Genomic DNA, 25,815 nt, shown 5'->3' with positions numbered 1-25,815 from the left:
CAAATACCTCTTTCAGTTTCCGATGTTTATCTATATATCACATAAAGGACAAGTTTCTAGTTTCTCCTTATTTAACATATCTTCAGAGGCATCTAGTAGAAGATTCACTCTACTAGAATCTTTGATTTCCTTAACTAATTCTTCAGAAATAACTGATGCAAATTCTTTACATGTTATTTTGGTACTGTTCTAACACTGGATCTGAATCTGGAAGATTATTTAGCAGAGTTATCAGGTTTTTGAAGTAAGCACATTGTTTATTTAATTTAGATTTTTTTTAAATTTCTATTTTTAATTTAGCTATTTCAAAAAGGTAATTTCTGGCTAAGTTTATATCACATTTTCTGTGAAAACTGGATTCCTTGTGAAACCTAAATGCCTCCACTTTAAAAGGACCTCATAAACCTTGTAGTAATCTACTAAGCAGTTCCAGGATATTTTCTATATATGTTACAAAATGCAACTTCATCTTCACAGCACATCACTTTAATTCCCAGAGGCATTTGTTTTGGAAATGCACATCATACCTGAATGCTTTACTAGACGATTTGATGACACAACAAACTCATTACTCAAGCGTTTTTAAAACTTTCTGGGCCATGCACAATTCACCTTCAGTTTTGCACCATTTCATAAAACTTAAATGTAATTTGTGTTTCCATTTGTATATTGTTCATAATGCATGGTGAATTTGTATAAATTATCCATAAACAATAATTCAACAAAGCAATTTTCACTTGCAATAAATATTGCAAGTGAAAAAACATATTTGACTCCTCCAAGGATCCATTCCCTTGGCTCACCTCAGGTATACCAAATCCATTGAATCTGTAGCTTACCTTATATTGGTGAAACTGGGCACACAATTCCAATCCATAAAAAACAACACAAATGGCAGATTAAATTTTACAATTTTGGTAAATCAAACCTCTTGGATCACGTTCTTAGCACTCTACACCAAACTGACAGGAAAGGTACCTTTTCCTTACATCATACTTGGAACTCTCAATAGTTCCAAGTATGATGTATGATGAGTCCTTCCCTGGAGGTCTCATTATTATTATTAATATTATTATCTGAGACTTCTAGGGAGTCAAGGACTCATCGAGGGAGGTTATAAATCACCTAAACCAACTATCATACTATCTACTTTCCCTTAAATTCATTCACACTAGATGCATTTACTACCCCTAAGGGTAGTAAGCGCATCTTACTACCCTTAGGGGGTAGTAAGATTATTCCACTCACTCACTGCTCTCTGGGAGAAAAACCTGGCTCTTACCACTTTCTTGACTGTGAATAAACTCAACTTCCATGGATGCCACCGTATTCTTTCCCCACCCCCCATATAATGAAAAATTTCATCAGTTGAAATCCTATAACATCCATTCAAAAGTTTATAGACCTCTACCATATCATCCCTCTTTGTCCTGTTAACTAGAGTCTGCAATCTAAATACTCACAATCTGTCCTCATAATCTAAATCCCATAATCCGGATATAATCTTAGTAACTATTCTTTGCACCCTTTCCACAGCTTCTTTATCCCCTTGGAACCTAGGAGACCAAATAATCCAGGTGTGGTCTTATCAAAGCCTTATAAAGAAGCAAAATGATTTCCTTATCCTTACATGTCAAGGTTTGCTTCAACATCACAATTATCCTCAGAGTTGTATTTGCAACTTTCTATGTAACCTTTGAACTTGAAATTCTTGTATAGATTGAACAATAATGGCCCAAGTACTGAACCCTGAGGTACACCATTGGTTACCTTAAATTTGGAAGATTCACACCTACTGTATACCACTTTTTTGATATCCGTCTGTCACCATCCCCTGATCCAAGTCAAGAGATTATATTCCAATCCCATATTCTCCAGTTTATGCAACAGCCTTTCATGTGGTAGCCTATCAAATGCCTTAGAAAAATCCAACATTATCATAGTGTATCCATTCCCTTTATCCAACTCGATCATAATATTGTTATATGAGCAAATTGCTAAAACATGACCTTCCTTTAGTAAACCCATGCTGTTTCTTGCAGAGTATAGCATGTTTGTCTACCCATTTCTGTATGCAAGTTCTTACCAACTTCTCTAAAATCTTCACTACCACACCAGAGATACTGATAGGGCAGTAGTTAGACACATCAGTTTTTGCACTACCCTTGTACAATGGAACTATCATACATTCCTTCCATTCCTGTGGAATGATTCCTGAGCTGAGACTCAAGTTATACAAATGTGTGAAAGGCCTAGCCAATTCGGCTGAGCATTCCTTTAGCAAACGGGTAGATATTCCATCTGTCCCTATTGATAAATTCTTATCCAGGTTATGCAACAGCTCTTCAACCTCATTTTCATGAACCTCTAACTCTTCATTCAACGTAGCAATAGCACTGTGCAGTAGCACTCCACTGTTCATTACAAATGTGACATTCACAATCAGTTTTTCTTCTCTTCATTTGTTATGACATGGGAACCTAACAATAATTGCAAAGAAAAATAATAATAATTAAAAAAAAAAACTGATCAAAATTGATCATTCAGTCTCTTCCCCAAAATTTTCTGACTACCAGATTTCAATATGAACCAATATGTACCAATATTCACTGATGTAAACTTATGATGCATGCAAGTAAGAAATCCATGACACCCAAAGCCCACAAGACTGATAGTTTCAATAGTGAATGAAGTTCACTATTGAAACTATGACTCCATGACAATGACAGATTCAAATATTTGCAGCACAGTACCTGCTGATGATCAATACAATGAATAACCATAGGCATCAAATTGGAAAATCAATTTGAAATTATTGGTCTTGGTTCTCAACTGACTCATGATGTTGCTTCCAATATCCTCAACTCTTCAAGCAACAGTTTCACCAAAAGGCTAACAGTCTTAACCAAGTCTACTTTCTCTGGACACATTTCTTCAGCTGCTATAATCATATACAATTTAATCAACTCACTATTAGTAAATGACTTTCCTGCTTGGCTAACAAGTGAACCACTTGGAAGGTTACTTTAGTTGTAGTTTCATTTTCATTTTTTTCTTTCCTTAGAGAAAACATTCTGCTGTGATGAGAGATTGTCTGACCATTGATTAACTACAATCTGGGAATACTGCGATGAGTGCTTAGTTTGGTAAAAATAGATAGATGTATATTGTATTCTTTTAGCACCGCTATAGTGTTGTGATACAATAAGTATAATGCTTTACTATTTATTTCATCAACAAAATAATCCATACTCCACTGTTCATTACAAATGTGACATTCACAATCAATCTTTCTTCTCTTCATTTGTTATGACATGATGGGCACCTAACAATAATTGCAAAGAAAAATAATAATAAAAAAAAAAACCTGATCAAAATTGATCACTCAGTCTCTTCCCCAAAATTTTCTGACTACCAAATTTCAATATGAACCAATGTACCAATATTCACTGATGTAAACTTGTGATGCATACAACTAAGAAATCCATGACAATCAAAACACTGTCAATTCTGCACTGTGAATGCAAGCAGCGTTGGTGAAAGCTTGCTGCAACGAGTGCAACATATGCAAAATAATGGGTATGGCTGCATCACAGTAACATTACTCTATGGATACTATATAACAACAACTTTATTTCACAATATTCATTTAGAAACTATTCATAGCTCACAGACAGTATAATAATAGGTCACAGGCCGGATTAGGCCCATGGGCAATAGTTTGCTGACCCCTGACCTAGAGGTTTAGTTGGCATTTTCTCCAACTAGGGAAGATATCCTTTTGTAGTGTTCACCAGATACTGCACAGGGGGCCCCCAAACATGAGATACAACAGTATGGTGGGATGACTTGAGTGCAAGAGGCTATGGTTAATGGCTCAAATATTGTTTATGACATATGTCAAACATGTTGTATTGTATATGTGAAAAAATAAATAACCTGAATTATTGCACTGATAGAATGATAACTATAATTTAATGTAAACACATTTATGATATGAAAACTGAAAAACTTGCTGATATAAAATGAAAAACAGTGATTACATGTAATGGGCTCATTTTTCTCGTTTCATGACTGACATGAAAAACAGAAGTTTACATGTGAGTCAAGGAAGTGAGAAGAACACTATATGATACACTTATGAGACAAATTAGGGGATTTTTTGGAATTTGATAGCAGATAATAAAGCATTCTTTCATTTAGAAAGAAATTCATTTAAAAGTTACTATGTTATGATAACAACAAGATGGGTGGTGGAAGGAGAAGCTATGGCGAGTTTTTAATGGTTGCACATTTTCTAGAAGTCTGTCTTTCATACAGAAAGAAAAATAATAGTTCTGAACCTAAAAGGAGATAAAAAGATGGAAGAAAGTGAAGAAGAAGAACTAGTTTACATTATGACTTTTGGAGAAAACAGACAACTAAAATTGCAAGTGTGTTTTGTGATTCATTAAAAAAGAATGCTGTAGTGTTTAAATTAAGGATTTCAGATCCAGAGTTGAACTTTTCTTATTCAGAATAAGAAATCTTCAGCTGTTTTCTGAAGTCTATATCATAGTTGATACTGTCAAATGTATGTATAATATGAAAAACTTACTTGTTCTGTTGGAAGGGAATGAGATTTACTCTTTCAGTAAATCTCACATACTACCAGTATAATTAAGGATAAGAAATCTTCAGCTGTTTTCTGAAGGCTATATTGTAGAAGATACCTTCAAATGTATTCATAATATGAATAAGTTACTTGTTTTAGTGGAGGTATACAAGACTTACTGTTTCAGTAAGTCTCACACACTTCCAGTATATAAGAAATCTTCTGCAACTTTAAAATGGAGATGAGAAAATGATGTAAAACTGTGCATTCAGTCTTCTCTCAAGGATCAGGCTTTTGCCTGTTCCAGCTTCACTGGTGTTTCCATCCTGTAGATAGTCTTCCTCTCTCTCTCTCTCTCGATCTGTTTGAAATTTAGCTCTCTTCTAATGTCTTCATTTTTATATGGTCCAATTTTATGAATCCTTTAATTGCTCTTTAAAGTCTCATTTCTGCAGCTTGTATTTTACTTTCATCTTTCTTTTTAAACAGTCTATGTTTCTGAACCATATAATACAATGGAAGTGGCCATTATAAACTTTTAGTTGAGTTTTTCATCTTGTTTTTTATTCAGTGTCCTTTTAATTATTCCAAAGATTTTTTGAAATTTCTTTATTTTTTCATCTATATCTTTATCTTTTAGATATGTTATGATGCAACCTAAATAATTAAACGGTGTTGCATGTTCTATATTGTAAATACTTTGTACTCTGACCTGCCATTCCCTAACTAAACCCTGGTTTTCCAAAAGATGTGCCAAGGCTGTACAAATGCAAAACCAAACATACCATTACTGGCTCAAATCAAGAACTCCATCCTCCTTTAGAGCTTATACCCAAGCCTGAAATAAATGCAAAAAAAAAAAAAAAGCAATGCTTCCAAAACAGAGTTCGAAAGAGCAAAAAGCAAGAAATTAGCAGCTTGTCAAACAGCAGCCGAGTCTTTTGGTCTCTTGCCAAAGCAATCGGTTGTAACTTCTGCCAACATTGTTTCCACCCCTATCATACCCAGATGGGTCCATTGCATCATCACCTACAGAAAAGGCATCACACTTTGCTTCCAATGCATAATTGACAATGGCAGATGTCCCCCAACCATTCCAGGTGCCCAACATACAATGATCACTATATCCTTTTGCCAGAAAGAGATCAGTAAAATACCGTCCAAATTAGACACAAAAAAGTCTCCTGGCCCTTATGGCATTCCTCCAATTGTCCTGAAGGTTTGTGCACCAGAACTGACTCCTGTCCTATGTTGCTTATATATATATATATATATATATATACTGTCTTACTCACTGGTATGTATCCCACAGCCTGGAAATTGGCCTATATTCGACCCATTCTCAAGAAGGGTGACAAGTCACTGCCATCCAACTACCGCCCCATCTCGCTCACCTCAGTACTGTTCAAAGTAATGGAAAAAATAATCAATTCCCAACTCCTACACTACCTTGAAGCTACCCGTCTAATAAATGACCACCAATATGGATTCTGTCGCTGCCGATCAACAGGAGATCTGCTCACATATGTCACCCATCTCTGGACAAATGCCATGGAGAAGTTTGGTGAATCTCAAGTGGCTGCACTTGATATCTCCAAAGCCTTTGAATCAAGTAGGAAGATTACATACTGGCTCATCCATCATAAAAAAGGGACTAGATCGAAAAATGTGCTACTACAATCTCCGCCATCTTTACTCACCTCAAGACCATCTACAATGAGCAATGACAGAATGACATTAATAGGAACATATAATTGCAGATCTCTCCAGGATGATGACAATTCTAGTAGCATTAGTGCCTGCGTGCACATACCATATCTTTATGTTCCTGAAGATGGCAATGTGACGTTGACGAAATATAGAAGTTATTCATTAAAGTTACCTTTAATTAATATACTTTATATGCGTTGTTAATTCCGTAAACTAATCACCAGTTAAGGATGATGACAGATTGGAAGAACTGATGAAGGAATTAGACCATATAAAATGGGACATTGTGGGCCTATTGGAGGTAAGAAGGAAAGAAGAAAGTTTCATGCAAAAGATGGACATCTATTCAACTATTGTGAATGTGAAAGAAACTGAACTGGTAGTGAACGATTCCTAATAAATAAAATGCTCAAGGGCAATGTCCTGTTTACTAATAAAATAACATCAAGAATAGCTGAACTAAGTCTCTTCATAAATAAAAGATACCAACTGAAAATTATACAAATATATGCCCCAACCGTGGACCATCTAGATATGAAGAGATAGAAGATTTCTATGAAACATTAGAATCCACATTAAATAATTCTAAAGAATTCTATATAATTATAATGGGCAACTTTAATGGCAAGATTGGAATTAGAGAGATGACTATCTGAACTCCATTGGTAAATTTGGATTTGGACAGAGGAATGAAAGAGGAGAAAGACATTGAATTCACAGAAGAAAATAACCTCTCTATTATGAACAGCTTTTTCAAAAAGAAAATTAACTGAAAATGGACATGGACTCAAATGGACAAACCTATAATGAAACAGACTTATCGTCTCCAACAAGACAAAAGACTTTGGTATAAAATAAATAATACCAAAGTGCTCAATAGAATCAATACAGGAAGTGACCACAGATTAGTTCGAGCAAAAGTAAGAATCAACAAAAATGGAAACAGAATAAGCTCATAAGAAAAAAAATCCAATTTAGTGTATCTACAAAACCTCTATCACAGTAAAAGTTGTTATAAAGAATCATCAAAAATGAACTAAAGAAGTTAAACACAGCCATTATTATCGATGATGCTAATGAAATCTTAACAATATCTCTCTTAAAATGTGCACCAGAAATAGGAGGTTTAAAAAAGGCACCAAAGAGAGGAAAAACTAAGACAGGAGACTTTAGATCATCCGATGAAGAAAAAAAAGAGATTTGAATGTGACCAATAAAATAGAATATTTGGAAATGTATAAAACTATACACAAATGGATGAAAAATGAAATTAGATCTTATAATAATAGGAAAATTAAAGAAAGAATAGAAAATAATAGCAATATGAAGATCCTAAAATGAACATGATCAATTAGAACAAAGGAAATAGCTGCTGTACGAGAAAAAAATGGTGAACTTATGAAAAATAGAGAACAATAATCAAAAGAATTCAGGAATTTTATATTGATCTTTATGAAGACAAGGAAAGAGACACTGAAGAATCAACTATGGATAACTCAAGTGAGAAAGAATACAATATCCCAGAGATCTTACAAGGTAAAGTGGAAATGGGATTGCAGGAAACAAAGAATGGAAAGGCCCTAGGAGAAGATGGAATTATGAGACTTCATAAAACTGGGAGGAATGCCTAAAATCAGAGAAACATTCCAAAATATTGGAACAATTCACTCCTAATAATAATTTTTAAAAAGGGCAATAAGGAAGAAATGAAGAACTACAGACCTATAAGCCTACTCAAAGTCTTCATAAAAATTACAAATCCTTTCCTTCATGCTTACATGGTGATTCAAAGACATTATGAAAATTATGGGACAACTAGAGCGTTAAAGTAAAACTTCAGTTTAATATAAACTAAAATACACTCGGAATTTTGACCTTCGCATTAAGGTCAACATCTGAAGTATACACATATATAAAAAAAAAACAAGCAGTACTACAATCTAAATGGAATGCTAAAATTACTGAACAACAGTCAAAACTATTGGCCTGATCTCTGGTGTAAAAAAAAAAAAAAAACCCTTACCACATCAAAGCTAATCTATTATTATTATTAGTTCACAAAATCAAATTAAAGCTGGAGAACAACATGTTCACATAAAAAATTATATAAGTATAATATAATTTATAGCTAATCAGTATTGATAGTGGCCAATAAAAGCTGAAAATTGCTTCAAGTCCTGAAGTTAGAGTTTGCTAGAAAACTAAAGTGGGCTGAATATGTGCCATCCAAATTTTTGGGATTTTTATGCCACAATTATTGTTAAAATTGGGGTGGTTAATCAAAATTTCACATGCTTCTTTGAATTTCAGTTCATACCAAGTTTTTGTATGATATAAAGAACAAGTGCTTTTCTTTTCTAATCAATTTGGTGTATGGTGTAAAGAGCATGGTCCGAGAGGCCTGCTTCTCCAAAATTGTTAAATTTAATGTGTTGCTCATGTTCTTTTTTTTTTTTTCATGGATAGGGATTGTACGTCCAGTTTATCCAATAAATAAGTTACAGGTGCAATAAATGCAATAAACTCCTGGGTGTGCCAATGTGGGGAGAGGATCTTTAGAGGAGTTGAATGTGTTTTTTTAATTTTAAAGGTGGTTTAAAAGTGGCATTACGATTATAATGATGTAGAATTCTATTAATTTTTTCTGATACCCTTTAATGTATATGGAATAGCTATGATTTTACTGTAATCTATATTTTTTTTGATGCAGTTTTATGAAGAACTTTATTAATAGTATTTCTGCTGTAGCTATTATTTATAAAAGTATTGCTAATAATTTTTAATTCTTGTTTAAGAGCTTGTTCATTAGCGAAAATTGTTATAGCTCTGTTTTTGAGGGTGTTAAATGACTCCGAGTTTTTGCGAAGGGTAGTGATAGGAGTTAGCATGTATATATTGGCGGTATGTGTAGGCTTGCGGTAAACAGTGAAGGACAGACTGCCTGGGAAGATGTGTAACCAGTGTGTCCAGGAAAGGAAGCAAGTTCTGATTTTCAATTTCAATAGTAAATTGTATGCGCTCATGTTGCCTGTTCAAAAATTACAAATAGTAGAATAAAATCTAAACTTGGAAGATAGGCCGGCCATATTGCTAGATGAAATGATGGAAGATGGACTAGACAAACAACAGAGTGGAGACCAATGGATGGATGGAGCAAGAAGAAGAGGAAGACCAAGAAAAAGATGGAGAGATGAATTGGAACAAGTTGCAGGAGTGAGATGGATGGGAGAAAGAAGAGAAGAGTATTTGTGTATCTTTATATATACTTTTGTATAACTTGTAGCAAATGTAATGGATATCCTTTTTTCCAGATTCCATAATTTGTCTCTATGGAATATAAAATTTAAATTAATAAAATTAAAAGCTTTCTCATAATTAATAAAGGCTTGAGTCTCTAAATTAAGTTCTCATCTTTTTCAATAATTTATTTTAACACATAAATATCATCTATACACGATCTTTCATGTCTGAAACCATTTTGTTCTTCTAAGAATAGATTGTTTGCAATATTTCTACATCTTTTATTCATAATTTTGCTACCTGTCTTTAATAAACTTATTCCTCTGCAATTTCCACTATCATCTCTGTCTCCTTTCTTAAATATAGATATAATCTTAGCTTTTGACCTGGAACCTCACATTTCCTCCAACAGTTGTTTATGGATTCTAAGAATCTGTGATAAATATTACAGATTCTTAGAATCTATAAACAACATCATATTTCCAAAGTTCTGTTTTTATGCAAATTAATCTGGTCGACTTTCTATTTTTTGAAACCAGTATTGCTTCTTTTAGTTCTAATGTAGCTGGTTCCATATCAGTACTGATTTCTTCATCATAATTTTCTGTCATTAAATTTGGTTCATATCATAAATTCTTATGTTCTATCCATTGTTTCTCTATTATGTTGATTTGCGCTGTATCTCTTTCTTCACTGTTTAGTGTCCTTAATATTTTGTCCCAAGAATTTTGGTGAGCTTTCTGTACTATGGTTTTAGCTATTTTTCTTTTGTTTTTGTATATTCTTCTATTTCCTTTGTATGTTTTTGAAGGAATGATTTGTATGCCATTTGTTTTTCTTTTATTGCATTTTCTATATCTATGTTCCGAACTGTTAACATTTTTCTTTTAAGTATTTTATTTTTCTTCACAAGTGCTTCAGATTCTGAATTATATTTATTGAAATTTTCCATTCTTCTTCTATATCTTCAATGATTATGGCTGCTTTTAGGTTATCTGCTAATATACAGCATTCTAATGCTTTCTTCTTGTAACAGATATGCTTTGTATACTTGTTCTATTTCTTATTTTTTTCTTATTTACTTCCTTTCTCCATTTTGTTAGTATTTCTATTTTAGAAACTACTAAGTAAAGATCTGAAAAAATTTAATTTCCTCTGAAAACATGTACATCTCTTACACATGGAGCTAGTTCAGTTTTAATTTATATACAATACTAAATAATCAATGGAAGTCACTTATGCAAAAATTGTTCATATGTAGAATTTTCAGCTATGTTTCATAACCATTTTCAATACACTACAGCAGTATTTCTCAACGTGGGGGCATACACCACACAGGGGGGGATTAGAAAATGTACATGCACATATTTATATTATACTTTTTCAGAACTTGGCTGACTATTATGCTAGAGGTGGGGGCATCAAGATCTTTGAGATGTTGAGGTAGGGCATGATCCAAAAAATGTTGAGAAACACTGCACTACAGGAAAATAACCACAAAAAGAAAGAACAATTAAATAGAAAGTGAGTAACATTATATGTGCTATCAACTGTAAGAGAAGACTCCGTCTGCATTAATAGGTATTAAGAAATAAATTAAAAACAAAATTATTTTAAATTTCAATAATTAATTGCAATTTATAAAACACATGAATGGTGAGTATTAGTTAGGATAACTTCTTGAAATTGAGAAAGTTTAAGGTAACTGTTTTTGTTAAGGTTAGGGTTGTGAATGAGTGCTTCACAGCTTTCTAAACTCTTTCCAGAAGAAAATAGCTTTTGTGAAGAACTTTGGTATCGATCTACTAAATTCTATGTTGTGTAGATAAGGTGTAGCTTATTAAAGCAGATTCATTGGGCTCTTTTGAGTGCAATATATTATTCAGGCCTCCATGGAGTCAAAAGACTCATTGTGGGAGGTCCTTTCTAAGAAACACAAGTCTATTAAGGCTCATCGAGGGAGGTCCCTCCTAGGAAACACAACGTCTATCATACCACTCCATAAAAACGCATTGACCGTTCTCGCTCTCACCACTCTATCACATAATGCATTCCATGGTTCAACCATCCTCCATGCAAAGAAACCACTTCTCACCCTCTTTCTCACAGTTTCGTAACTTCCAGGGATGGCCCCTTGTCGTGACTCCTTCCCGCTGTTCAACAAAGTGAAAGAACTCCCCAGTGTCAACCCAGTAACCACCTATCAACAGTTTAAAAGAATCATATCACCTCTCCTCCTTCTATCCACCAAACTCTGCAGTCCAAACTCCCTCAGCCTCTATCCACCAAACTCTGCAGTCCAAACTCCCTCAGCCGATCCTCATAACTAACATTGTACAGTCCTGACACCATCTTTGTTATCTGCCTTTGTACCCTTTCCACAGTTAATTTATCCCCTTCAAATCCTGCGGACCAGATCTGAGAGCAATAGTCTAAGTGTGGTCTGATCAGTCTTATACAACGGAATGATAACCCTTTCATCTCTGCAGGTCAGTGTCCTTCTCATTATTGCAGCAATCCTCTGTGTTACCTTCACTACCTTTGCAATATGTACCCTAAATTTCAGGTTTCTATCAATCATCAACCCCAGATCTCGTCTCCCCTACTTCCTCCAGTTTAACTCCTCCCATAGAGTATGCAGCGTCCCATCAATGTGTCCCAAACCTCAAGACCTTACATTTTGCTCCATTAAACTGACATCCTCATTCATTTGCCCATCCATCTAGCTTATTCAAATCCTCTTGTAGGGCTACCACATCTGCACTATTACTAATAACACTCCTCAGCTTCGCATCATCCGCAAACAACTGAATATCCCCTTGCAATCCACGGATTCATTGATAAACAGGTTAAACAATATAGGTCCCAGTACTGAGCCCCTGTGGAACCCCACTTGTAACCTTCTGCCCCTTTGATATTGCTCCACCATACACAACTCTCTGATACCTATCGGACAGCCAATCCTGAATTGAGTTGACCAATCTGACATCCAGGCCAATGTGCTGCAACTTGAATATCAGCTTATCATGTGGCACCCTGTCAAATGCCTTTGCTAAGTCTAGGAAAATGGCAGTATATGCCTTTCCCTCATCCAATGCTCTTGAAACTTTATTATAAAAGGCTAGCATATTGCTAAAACAAGAGCGCCCCCTTCACAAATCCATGTTGACTCTCATAGATAAATTACCCTCATCTGTCCAATGCTGTATACGGTCCCTCACTACTTTCTCCAAGATCTTACTAACTACTGATGACACACAAACTTGCCTACAATTAGACACTTCCAGTCTGCTACCGCCCTTATGCAATGGCACTATCGTATCTTGCCTTCCTTCCATTCCATGGGCACCTTTCCTGCAGCCAGACTTTCACTGAAAAGCCAGGTCAGGGGCACTGTAAGTTCCCTAGCACATTCTCTCAAAACTCATGGTGAAATACCATCCAGTCCCACAGCTTTACTGACATCCAGAGTACTCAGTATTTGGAACACACTCTTTTCCTGCACCTCTAAACCTGCCCTATCCCTCTAGTATTCAAATTGACTCCTCCAGGAAGAAATACTCCAATAAAATGTTCATTGAACAATTCCATAATGTCCTCTGCATCAGTCACTCTATTCCCATTTTTATCCCACAATGTCATTTCTCCTCCTACTGGCCACATAGCTAAAAAATCCCCTAGGATTTTCCTTGGATCTAAGGGCCAATTTTTTCTCATTTTCCAGTTTTGCCTTCCTTACCATACTAGTCACTCTCCTGGCCTGTGTCTTATATTCTTCATGAATCTTCTCTTCACCTGTCTCCTTATATCTCTTCCATAGCCTCTTTTTTGCATGCAGTTCCTGTTTAATATTATTTTTCATCCACTTTACTCCAAATTATGTCCTCTTCTTCACTCGTGGAATACAGCTTACCATTGCTGCTAACAAATATTCCTTCACAATTTCCCAAGCACGAATGATATCCCGGCCTTCCAATTCCTCCCTCCACGAAGCTTCTCCAAGTTGACGTCTAAGACTATTATAATCACCTGCTTTATAATTCCATATACGTTCCCATTTCTTTGATACTCCTGCATGTCTATTCATCTTCCAAGTCAAAACCATATGGTCACTCTCTCCAACTGGTGGGAGAGATATCATCTCAGTTATTATCAACTCTTCTGATGCTATAACCAAATCCAAAACTCTTGAACCTCTTGTTCCCTCTGTTACATGTTGCCTAAGACATTTGTCCCTCAAGAATTCTAGAAATTCCATTTCCTTATTGCTACATGCATCTTCCTCTTCCCAATTTATACTACTGTAGTTAAAATCTCCCATAACAATCATTCTTCTTGCACTTGCCACGCTCAACTGTCTCAACATCTCCTGGTCCCCGCCCTCTGTGCTCCTTGGTTTGTAGCAACACCCCACTAAATATCCTGTCTTGCCCACCTCCACCACTCTTGATGTTCTTCAAGATGAATTTGTGCAGAACAACTAGTCCGTCCATAATAACATAAGCCACAAGAACAGAGGATTCTGTAAACTGCAAGATAAGAAAGAGGAGGATATCTGTCGTTTGGAGAGATAAGGAAAGTATTTAGTTCATGATCTGGACATAAGGAAACCTTTAGGTCAATTTGGAGGATATGTTGTGCTATTCTTACCGAAAGTCCTTTAACACACGGAAGACAAATTCTGTCAACTTATTCTTCTTGAGATAGGTTAAGATGAAGGCCATAATTATTGATTATGTTATCAATGGTTACTGTATTATAACCATTTGAAATAATGGTAGTTCTGATAACAGACAGTTATTTACAAGAACATATTGAACATATCATACTGAATATATAACAAGAATACATTAAACATATTTTATGAGCTCTGTCGACTAGAAATTTCACTACACCATATTTCTGGCAAGAGTGATGATGTGAGTTAGAATCATATATTTGCCAGTATGAGTTGGTTTTCTGTATACTGAGAAAGTCGTGAAAAGGAAGATGGTCGTTGTCTTCTACTTCTAGAATAAATTTGATTCTTGGGTTTACTGAATTTTCTCAAGAAATTCATGAAAATCGGACAAAGAGGAGTTCCATACAGCAAAAACATCATCAACATATCTGTACCAAATCAATGGTTTAGGTGAACAACCCCACAGCTGTTCCTTCTATCGGCTTGTCTAATTTATTCTGACAACTGAAGTATCCTGAATTAATGGCACACACAAATAAATTTACAATATCAGGAGGAAAATCATTAATTAATAATTACTAAGGCTAACAAAGGTTGTGCAGTTGTTGTTCAGGATAAAGACAGTTACTTTAGAAAACTTAATTTTCTACTTCGAGACCATACTACTTACAGAATCAATGATAAAGACCCAACTCAATCGCAAATTAATAAACTCAACAGCCTCTTAGATGAAGTTCATTCCTGGGATGAAGAAACCATAAAAAGGTTATGAATTCATTATGTATTTCCTTCCAGCTTTCATGGCCTTCCTAAGTTGCATTATGAAAAGACGTATAGTGAACTGCATAGGATGTCCGACTTATATACTCTCAAGACACCTATTCAATCTTTTCTCTGTGTTTACAGGTAACTCTGCTTCTTTCATAAAAAAATTCAACACATTTCACAAATAAAATTTCAGGATTATCCTTACAACCTACAGATCTACTAATAAGTTTGATGTAGTCTCACTCTTTACAAACATCCCCCTATCTGATACAATTGAATTACTCCATAATGATTTTCCTGCTGACATGATAAATTTATTTGACTGCCATAAATTCAGGATAGTGCCCCAGATATAATGAACAATGACGGCATTACTATAGTCGGTATGTTAAGAGGGATGGAAGTAACAATCTTTTTGGCATTATCACTGGACAAGAATATGTGGTGGATACAGGAGAGTTCAGCTGTAAGGGAAGCCTGAGAAGAACAAAGGTTGGGGGCTCTGTTGATAAGTTTTGATAACACCATATTGTTGAGAGGAGGGGGGGGGAATGATGAGGAAGTTTGTGTGAGTATCTACTGTGGTTGGAGTAAAAGTATGAAGTCAGGAGATTGGCTTTTTCCTGTAGGTGATGATGTAACAGAATCATCTGGGTGTGACAGGGATAAGAGAAATATTTAGCAAAATTTATGCCCAATTGCTGTGGCAAAAGGCCAAAAAGCTAAGCTACAATTTTGACAGGCTGAAAATCTCCAGCTTTTTTGTTCTTACAAAGCCTGTTTTGGAAACACTGATAGTTTTCTTGTAGATGTTTTGGAGTTGGGTATAATCACTAAGGGAAAATAGAGTTCTTGACGAAAGCCATTTTGTGGTATGCTCTATTTCTCATCCATACAGCCTTAGTTTTGGAGAACAAAGATTTAGATAGGGGCTGCAGTTCAGGGTGATGAGGAGAACATATGTTCCACCACACTAGTAAGCATTACTTTGGTGATATGTTTGAAAAGGCTGAAAAGTATAGTCCAATCATAGGAATGAAACACAGAAGTCATGAAGGTTATTCTAATTGGCACTAATTGAGAATGGTTGTGTGAACATTGTTCCATGAGAGAGGAGATAAGTACTAAGTTGTGGTCTGAATTACCTAGCGGACATAAGCATTCAGTGTACTTGGAAGGATCACTGGTGAGGAAAAAATCTAGGGTGTTTTGGGGAGCGATTAGGGTTATGTGGTATTCTAGTGGGCATGTGAACAATTGTGGAAGTGATGGCAAACATCTCAGCATATTTGGTCTCACATGTTGCTTGGTCTGTGCAATTGGTGTTGAGAATAAAATCTCCTAGGCCAGTGGTTCCCAACCTTTTCCCACTTGTATACCCCTTATAAACCCATTTCTATAAATTGTACCCCTTGTTTTTAAAATAGCTGTTTTTAAATACTGACACTTTTGTTCAGTGCCTATCTTAAAGTAAAATAATGGAAATGAGTTTTTTTCTGCTATTACTGATTATTTTTCGTATACCCCTGAACAGCCCAGCACGTACCCCCGGGGGTACGCATACCACCAGTTGGGAACCGATGTTCTAGGAGAATAACTTCATTGTTAGGAAAGTGGGACTGGAGAATATCAACATTTAAGAAGAGGAGGCCAATGAGTTCAGAGTGGCTGGTGACACTAGGGGAGTGACAGAGATGGCAAATGAATATAACTAAGTGGGACAGAGATTTTCACCCCCCCCCCCAAAAAAAAAAAAAAAAAACATCAACATCAGGGCAATTTTAGGTTGAATGCTCTCAAGCATTCAACCTAAAATTGCTTAGTATGTTAGAATGAATATATGCACAGATGCCAGTCATCCTTGGATCGACAGGAATCAAAGAATCTGCAATTGGGGAAAACAGAGATAAGCAGTGCTTTGGAAGGGTAAGATTTGGAGTTTCTGATACAAAACGTAGATGTGGGTTTTGCAGACTGGAGATGGTAGATAGGAAGTTAGTAATCCCACTACAATTGTAGTGGGAGCTGAGGCCATGTATGTTTATGATGTGAATTTGGAAAGATCTGTGGAGCTCACTGTTGACTGCATGTTGTGCACATTTATGCAGATCCTATTGTTTCCACAATAGGTAACAAAATTGCTTGATTTCTGCACTAACTTTTTTTTTTGTAATCTATTATTGTATTTATGTAATTTATTAATGTAATCTAATATCAATTATTCTAACCATTTTGGTGAGAATGGTTGGATTTACTTCTATTAGTTTTTTTGTAGTTGAAGTTATTTTCCTCTTTGAGTGAAGGTTAGGTCAGGCTAAGCTAATATATGCAATTGGGGAAAACAGTGTCTTTGAATTTGTTGTTTACTGCTGCTATTAATTTGTGTTCTTAATGTGTCGCAGGTCACTTTCAAGAGGTGAAGGAAATTCATGCCATCTTTTCCTTTCTTCATTGGTCCAAATTTTTTGTTGTTGTCAAAGGAAGGTACATTTGCATTGTGGTACTAATTAGTTTGGGTCTGGCTTCTAGCATTATATTTCAAGACAAAGTTTCTTCTGAATTATTTGAGTTGTTAATGTGTTTTTCTAAGTTCAGGAACTTCTTTACTGAAGAGAGGCACAAACAAAAGAAAGGCTAGTTGAGGTTGATAAACAGTTTAGGTGCCGATTCTTCTATTTTTATACAGCGAGCATGAATTGGCAAAAAAAAAAAAAAAAAAAAAAAAAAAAAATCACATATAAATCACTCTGCCTTCAGTGGCCTTTGTTGTCACCGTCTTTACTTTGAATAGTAGGCATATTGAGTGCTTGGATGTGGCCAGTATTAAACTGATTAAATCACTTATGGGATGTGTACTAATACACACTAGTATTCAGTTCCTTAGTATCCGCTGTTGTGGTTTCGTTTGATGGATATTTCTGGAGAAAAACACTTTTAATAATGATAAAATATGGGAGCACAAGTTTAGATCAATTTATTTCAATGTACCATTTAGTGGAAGCTTTGGAATTGGTTTTCACATCAGTAAAATATATCATCATCATCGTCAAATTCCTGCTCAAAAGGACTGTAGAGGACATGATAGTACCATACGAAAAATTTACATCATTACTAACTTCCTATCTACAACTTTCCTCCAAATCAGTCTTTTACTTGTGAAGGCTTCAACATTATCAGATCTTATATTTCTATGGTCTAAGGCACTTTTTACCATATCAATCCACCTGTATCTTGGTCTTCCTGTGGGTCTTTTTCCCTACTAACCTGGCAGAGAATACTTCTTTTGCTAATCTTTCCTCTCCCATTCTGTTTAAGTGACCATACCACCTGACATTAGCTCTACTAACACATTCATGGATAATGACAATGTCAAGTTCTTTCCTAATATCCTCATTTTTATATGATATTGCTGTTGATGCCATCTGTTCATGCTTCTAATCTTCCTCAGGACGCTAATATCTGCAGTCTCTAGTCTTTGGTCAAGTGTTTTACATCTGACCCAGCTCTCAGATCAATAAGCAAAAATTGGTTTGAATACTGTCTTGTATACAGCTAATTTAGTGCTTTGACTAATTTCTCTCTGCTTCCATATAAATTTATTCAGTTGACTTCCTACCAAACCAACTTTCTTGATTCTGTTGTCTATTTCCATACTTAATTTACCATCTTCACTAAAAATTGTGACTAAGTGGCTGAAATGTTTTATTGAAAATGTGAATGGAGAACCTGTTCTACAGGTTCTCCATTCACAATGCAATTGACAATTTTCAATGCTTCTGCCTATGGTCATTGTCTTTGTCTTGTTATTGCTGACCTTCATACCATATCTATTACAATAGTTATTCAATTTAGTCAGGGAATCTTGCAGACTTGTAGTGGATTTATTTAGAAGTATAACATAATCCACATAAAGCAAAGAGCTGAGATTAACACCCCTCCAATTTTGATATCAGGTTTAATATCACTTTCCTTCATAATGTGATCCATATAGATAATGAATAACAGAGGAAATAATATATACATCCTTGTCTGACACCAGATTTAACATTAAACCACCTTCCTGTACTTCCTTCAATTCTAACTGCTGACTTACAACTCAAATGAAGACTTAAGTATTGCTTGATATAATGCCCCACTGACACCATATAACTGTAGTGTTTTGAATAGCTTCTCTCTTGGCATGTCATATGCCTATTCCAGATCTACAAAACTTAAATACAGATCTTTGTTATATTCCCATGATTTCTCAACTATTTGGCATAAAGTGAAAATCTGATCATGACAGCATCAATTTGGCCTGAATCCTGCATAATCGTCACCAATCTTTTCTTCCACAATCCTTCTCAACCATTTCTCAAGTATACTTGCGTAAATCTTACCAGGAACACTCAGTAGAGAAATACCTCTGTAATTCTCATATTCAGTTTTATTTCCCTTTTTATATATGGGTACTATTAGAGCTCTACTCATTCCAATCATCTGGAATTCGTCCATTTGTCCAGGCCTTTTAAACTATGCAGTGCAACCACTGTTAGACTTTTATACCTCCATACTTGAGCGTTTCTGGTTGAATGTTATCTACTCCTGCTGCCTTTCCACATTTCAGGCCTTTGATGGCTTTTTCTACTTCAAGTATGGATATGTAATCCTGACTAAATCCCTGTTGAGTGTTTTTTACCACTGTGCTATCAATGTTTGTTTCATTTAGCAATTTTTTGAGGTAATTACTCCATACTGCAAGGATATCTTTTTCTCCAGTTTTCATGTCACCTTTATCATCTCAAATTCCTTTTACATGTTCTTACCAAAGTCTTCCCATGACTTTAGATAGTTTTAAGTTTTTAGCTTTCTTACATTTGTCTCTGTATTCTCTGAGAGCACAAGCTGACTTATTTGCCAGGAACTTTTGATATGCTTTCTTCTTTTCCTTCGCTGCCTGTTTAACTTCTTGTGTCCACCATGGAGTTCTGAATTTTCTATCCTTGCAGACAACCTTAGCACATGCCTCTCTGGCTAAATCAATCCGCGTTTTCTTCAGGGCTTGCTGCAAATCTCCAAGGTATGGTTTCTGTTCTCAAACTCTTTCATTTTTTCTTGAATAATGTTTGTCCATTTTAGTCTAGAGTACAAATCTGAGAGCTGCTCAATTTTTATTCGCTTTAAAACTTTCTTACATGTTATTCTTTTCAATATGAAATTGAGTTTTATTCTTCTCAAGACTAAATGGTGATCACTTCCAATTTCAAATCCTCTGTACACTCTAGTATCCTGCACAAGGGAGAAAACATCACTATCAACAATAACATAATCAATGAGACTTCTTATTCCTTGACTCTTCTCTCCATGTGAATTTGTGCACATTTTGTTGGAACATGGTGTTAATAATAACCAGTCCATGTCCTGAGCAGAAATCCAACAGGTATTTGCCATTACTATTAGCTTTGCTCTTTTCTCCAAATTTTTCCAAAATATTTTTGACAATCAGTAAAAAAAAAATGTCTGATAATAAGTAAAAAAAAAAAAAAAATATATATATATATATGCAATTATATGCTTCAACTCAGTTGTTGTGATATTTTTAAAAATAGATTTAATGACTTAAAAACCGAGATTACTTATAAAGATTTAATAAGATTAATACAACTAGTTTCGGCTTATAATAGCCTTCATCAGGTATTCTTAAAGGAAGAGAATAGTAATAAACATTGAAGTATCTAAAAACTTGAAAATACAGGTAAAAAATCGTCACACATAATTGATACATAAAAAACGTATTTTTCCAAATTGTTCTAACAGACGTGCCATTGTTTATTGCAAGTATGTGTGCAGACTCACGTGAACGCCAATATTGAATAACTGCAGCATGGCTATTTGGGATGTTATAACTCAAATTGTTGTTTAAATTGAGAACGCAAGAAATTTGATTTGAAGTTCGAAATATAGTCCAGGAACTCAGAGTCATATAGCATTAGACAGTTTCGGCATGCTTCTCCCCCATATTCTCCCTCTCACCCACTAATTTTCCTCACTCACTTCCTCGTGCATGCACAGTGTGTGTGTGTGTGTGTGTGTGTGTGTGTCTCAGTCTGCTGTGCGTTGTCCCTTACTTGACACAGCCTAGTCATTGCACGATACATTTGTGTAGAGAATTTTTAACTGCTTTTTGCATTTTTTTATTGCCAAAATTGTCTGTTTGGGTTAGAACACAAGCAATTGTGGGAAGATGGCACCCTAATAAGACAGCAGTGACCAGGAATATCAACTTATTCTATGACAACGTGATGGGTTATTTTAAAAATATGAAAGAAAATCGTTAGCACCAAACATTAGATAGATTCTTCTCTGCAGAAAAAAGAGAACACAAATTAGCATAAAGCAGATGCTTAACAACGGGAGCACTATTTTCGTCTTTGTGATTTTTATATTAAAAAATATTCTTCACTGTTATTTTTATGTTGTAATAATTAAAATTAATAAAATAAGATTATTTTGTTTAATTTTTCCAAGTTATTAACATTAAAATTGAAAAACCTAAAATAGAGAAAAAAGTTATTGAAATTTTTTGGAAATGGAAACAGATTATTTCGCTTTCCATTATTTCTTATGTAAAATCTTGATTCGGACTTCGAACGATTCATAGTTTGAACGGATTTCTGGAACGAATTAAATACAAACTATGATGCACCACTGTATATATAATTTGATATTAGACAATAACACATTTAAACCAATTACCTTATTATATTTTAACACTGTATGCAGAGGAAGTTGCTAAGTCATACTGATGAGAAGCTAGTAGGTTAAGAATAAAAATCTATGTGGATATACCACACTAATTATTCCTTAGAATATGATCCACAACCAAAGAAGCCTCCAGTTGTTAATTATAAAATTTTGTAACTAATATTTGTAAAATATTATTAAAAACAATGTATATAAATGTTTTTTTTTAATACATAAATATATAAAATAGTGTTTTTAAAAATCACCTTGTAGGCCTTTCCCACTGTGTTGTCCTAGCAGCATGATTAACATAATATGTTCGGCCATTAGCATCCTGCCTTTCTTCCCAGCCCGGAGGAAGTGGCGAATTAGCAGAAGAAGAAGAAACTGGTATTATCACAGGATTAGCTGGCAGTTCTTCCTGAGCATTACTTCCATTTTCACTATTCACAATTTCCCATCCTGGCTGCAAAAGCATAAAAGATCATGTTAGAATGCCACTCAATTAAGTAGTAAATATTTATTTTTTAACTACTTGAAAGATTACTGGTATACCAATATGTAAACTTGTAGTATCAAAGGAATAAATAATGGTTATAAATTAATGTTTTGAATATACTTCACCAAAAAAGAACTGAGAATTTGAAAGAATTTTTATTTATTATTATTATATTTTTTTTTGTAGTTTGATAATGAGGAAGAAGTGACCAATTAGAAAATAACTTGAACATTCCCTAAAATCCCAATAAGCTTTAAAATTATATTGTCCAACTACTAACTAATAGTTTATCAGTATTGCTTAACATTCCCTATCATTCCAATAACCTTAAAAATCATAGTGTCCAACTACTTGATGGTTTATCCAAGTTGATGGGCAATCTAAAAAAATCGTAGCAAAGTTCTCTCAAAAAATGCTTTTTGCACCAACATATAGAAATTAAAAGGATATATTAAATGCATAGCTTCGAACAAAAGATTGTAGGATCTTGTGCTCTAGGACAGATGTTTTGGACATCATGGAGAAAATATGAATTCAGTGTGAGAGGGCTGTTGCAAAGCATTGTTACACATGGAAAACCTGGAACCCTAGTTTCACACCAATGATCTTGATAATTATCCACCTACCAATTCAAGCATGTAACATTTGAATACCCCATCCTTTTGATTTTTTTTTTCCCACCAGGAAGGGGGATCAAAAGAATCTTGTCCAAAACTTAATATCAAAAGTTTAGTTCATTCCTTCCTTTATGCATCCTGCCACAACTTTTTTTTTCCTTTTTCTATTCTATTATCTATCTGGCAGCTTGAAAATTATTATTATTATATCGGTATCTTCAGAGAGTCAAAAGGCTCACTGTGGGATACCCATGGTAATCATTATCCACACAACATCTATCATACTCCTACTTAAATTCGTTCACTGTTGGGATATTCACCACTACCTCCATTTCACCAATCTATTCCACTCATTCACTACTGTCCAAGCAAAAAATCTAGTAAGCACACCCTTACTAACCACACTCTTACACAACTTCCAGAGGTTTCTCCTGTTGTCTCCTTATTCATCATGTTTTCAAAAATTTCTTTTGTATCAATTTTATAGTGTTAAACTTTGATAAGTCTGGAATAAAGATTCCACTTATCGTTTAACAGGCAAATTAAAAAAACAAGCATATTTTTAAATTTCCTATAGGGTCCTTTTAGAAATTTAAAAATGTGCTTGTTTCTAAGTATGTGTTGTTGTGCTCTTTGTAAAATATTGAATACATTAGTTTAAAAAGAAAAGAATTGTGAAATAACTCAAGGGGACTTTATTTACTAGATAAAAGCAAAATATATATATAGAAAAAAGAATGCCAATGATAAGTATAAGTTAATAATATTGAATTAGAGTTGATATTACCATTGATGTAAAACAACTTGCAAGAGAAATGGCAAAGATAATCTGTGTGAACAAATGCTCAAAGTTCAGGGGCAAGCAGACAGTTGCCTCCGGCAGTCGCGTGCTCACGGCACGTGAAGAAAAAGCAGAGAGAGAACGGACTTTGTGAAGTCAGACCCATGCGACGAAAATTCTATGTGCTGGGTGAACGACCTAAGTTACGGTGATTGCCAGTAGGGAGGATATATAAAAGGGTTAGGGAACCCCCCCCCCCCTCTTGGGTCTCTTCTCTCTTTTCGTTTCCCTTGGTTTGACCGGCTCTCTTGGCTGGGTTTTCGTTAGCTGGACGGTTGTGGGAGCAACTCCATTTCTGAGCGCTCGGATGATGTTTCTGCAGGAAACCTAGACATGGACTCCCGGGAGGCAGCAGCAGGCCATGCCGCTTCGAGTTGGAAAAAATATGTGTCCTAAAGGCTGTGACTGAGGTGGTCATGAAAGGATCGCTGGAGCATATCGATGATCGGAAAATTCTAGGCCCTGAGACAGATTGAAGGTACCGAAGGAATGTCCAATTGAATAAAAGACAAACTGGTGATGATGCAGAATAAGTAGAAAATTTGTTCTTTGTTTGTGTATAACTTGAACACTTAATGTTATGTGAAACTTTGAGAGTGAAGGACTCGGAAAGAATTATAAGACAGGACTATAGCAAAATTTTGTTACATAGATCATGAAAGGATAATCATTAAACGAATTTGAATTATTGTATATGATAATGGATGTTAAGAAGATTCAGCCAAAGGAATAAATGTTGATATGGATTGTTAGTATTAGGAGTGTAATGTAGGATTTATAAGTTGTGTGAGTTGCATGAGGTAAATTGTGTCTTAATAATCATATCTGTTGAGAGTGTTCATGTTGATTGATTTAATTTGATTTATAACTTACTTAGAATGGAAATTTTTCTTGTATTACTAGCTGTATATTTAGTGTTTAATAAACCTTGCTATATTTAACCAAGATTGTCTGTGTATGGAATCTGATGCACCACTTGAAAAATTGTTACGAATCTGAGCTGGAAACTTCTAGAGTACGATTAAGGTCACGATTGCAAATCTAGTGTTATTTCAGTACATCTTCTTACTCACTTCTTGATTAACATAATTTATTTTAATTTAAAAGTTCTAAGTGGCACAGCATAAAAATATAAATTTCTTACAACTTTAAGGGAGGTAGATTACGAAGGTTCTGCCACATTGGTTTTGGCTCGACCCTGAAGCTAACCCTTTGTGTTTCAGAGGTACCACATGACACTCATAGGAAAGGCTTTACATGTAACATTGAGAAACTATAAAATTTAAAGAAATAGGACACAACAATAGAATCCCTTTAGTAATTTATTAAATTTCTTTCATGTCCCTTCTCCTCTGCCTGGCAACTAAACTCTGCACCCAACATACCTTTCATCTATCTGGACAGAGGGTATTCCAGAGAACTCTCTCCAACTTGGTCATTCATCATTGAATCCTCTCCATCACTTTCTGATCCTTAAGAAAACAAGGACCAAATCTATCAAGATGTGAAATCATAGCTTTATAAACAGGGATAATAACCTCCCTATCTCTAGTGTATTTTTCAACATTTAACAATCCTTTGAGCTATTCTGCCAACTTTTGCAATATACCCACTGAAATGCAAATTTCTGTCACACCATCAGCTACAAATCCTAAGCTCCTTTAATTTCCTGCAATCCTGTACATCAGTATGATACACAGTAAGCAATCTTTTCATCCCCATATGCATAGCCTTTTATTTTACAATGTTAAATTGACAACAATTATGTTTTGCCCACAACGTTATTTAATTCATTATGCAGAATATCTACAACACCATTATTGACTATTGACCTCCCCAGTTTTGCATTATCAGCAAACAACTGAATATCCCACTTAAACTGTTCACTGTATCATTAATATACATCATCATAACACTAATTATGAGTCTAATACATATTGGTCTGTTCTGGTCTCATTATCCATCCAATATCCTTTTTTGAACTCTACCCTACCTTCTCTTTCCAATTGGCTTATATTTTAGTATTTGTTTAGGATATCTCTTGTTGGACATTCGGTTTACATGTTCAATCCATTTTTGTTTATAACTGTTTAGTTTTCCTTCTATTGATTTTGGTTTTAGTTCTTTTAAAATGTCTTCGTT

General features: G+C 34.9%; 1 protein-coding gene across 2 annotated transcripts in view; it reads right to left on the bottom strand.

Moving 5' to 3' along the window:
• Nedd4 (E3 ubiquitin-protein ligase Nedd4) overlaps positions 1 to 25,815 on the bottom strand; it is a 523,801-nt gene that overhangs the window by 276,710 nt on the left and 221,276 nt on the right. For both annotated transcript variants that reach the window (XM_090395739.1, XM_090395738.1), the window contains exon 8: positions 21,983 to 22,182. In XM_090395739.1, the coding sequence (XP_090251865.1) occupies positions 21,983 to 22,182 (200 nt within the window). The remainder of the gene's footprint in view (positions 1 to 21,982; positions 22,183 to 25,815) is intronic.

The sequence above is a fragment of the Typopeltis vanoorti genome, chromosome 7 (assembly GCF_054136105.1).
Source record: "Typopeltis vanoorti isolate ZY-2024b chromosome 7, IOZ_Tvanoo_1.0, whole genome shotgun sequence".
NCBI lineage: Eukaryota > Metazoa > Arthropoda > Arachnida > Uropygi > Thelyphonidae > Typopeltis > Typopeltis vanoorti.
Note: the sequence above shows the minus strand (reverse complement) of the source record. Positions and strands in the feature narration are given on the sequence as shown.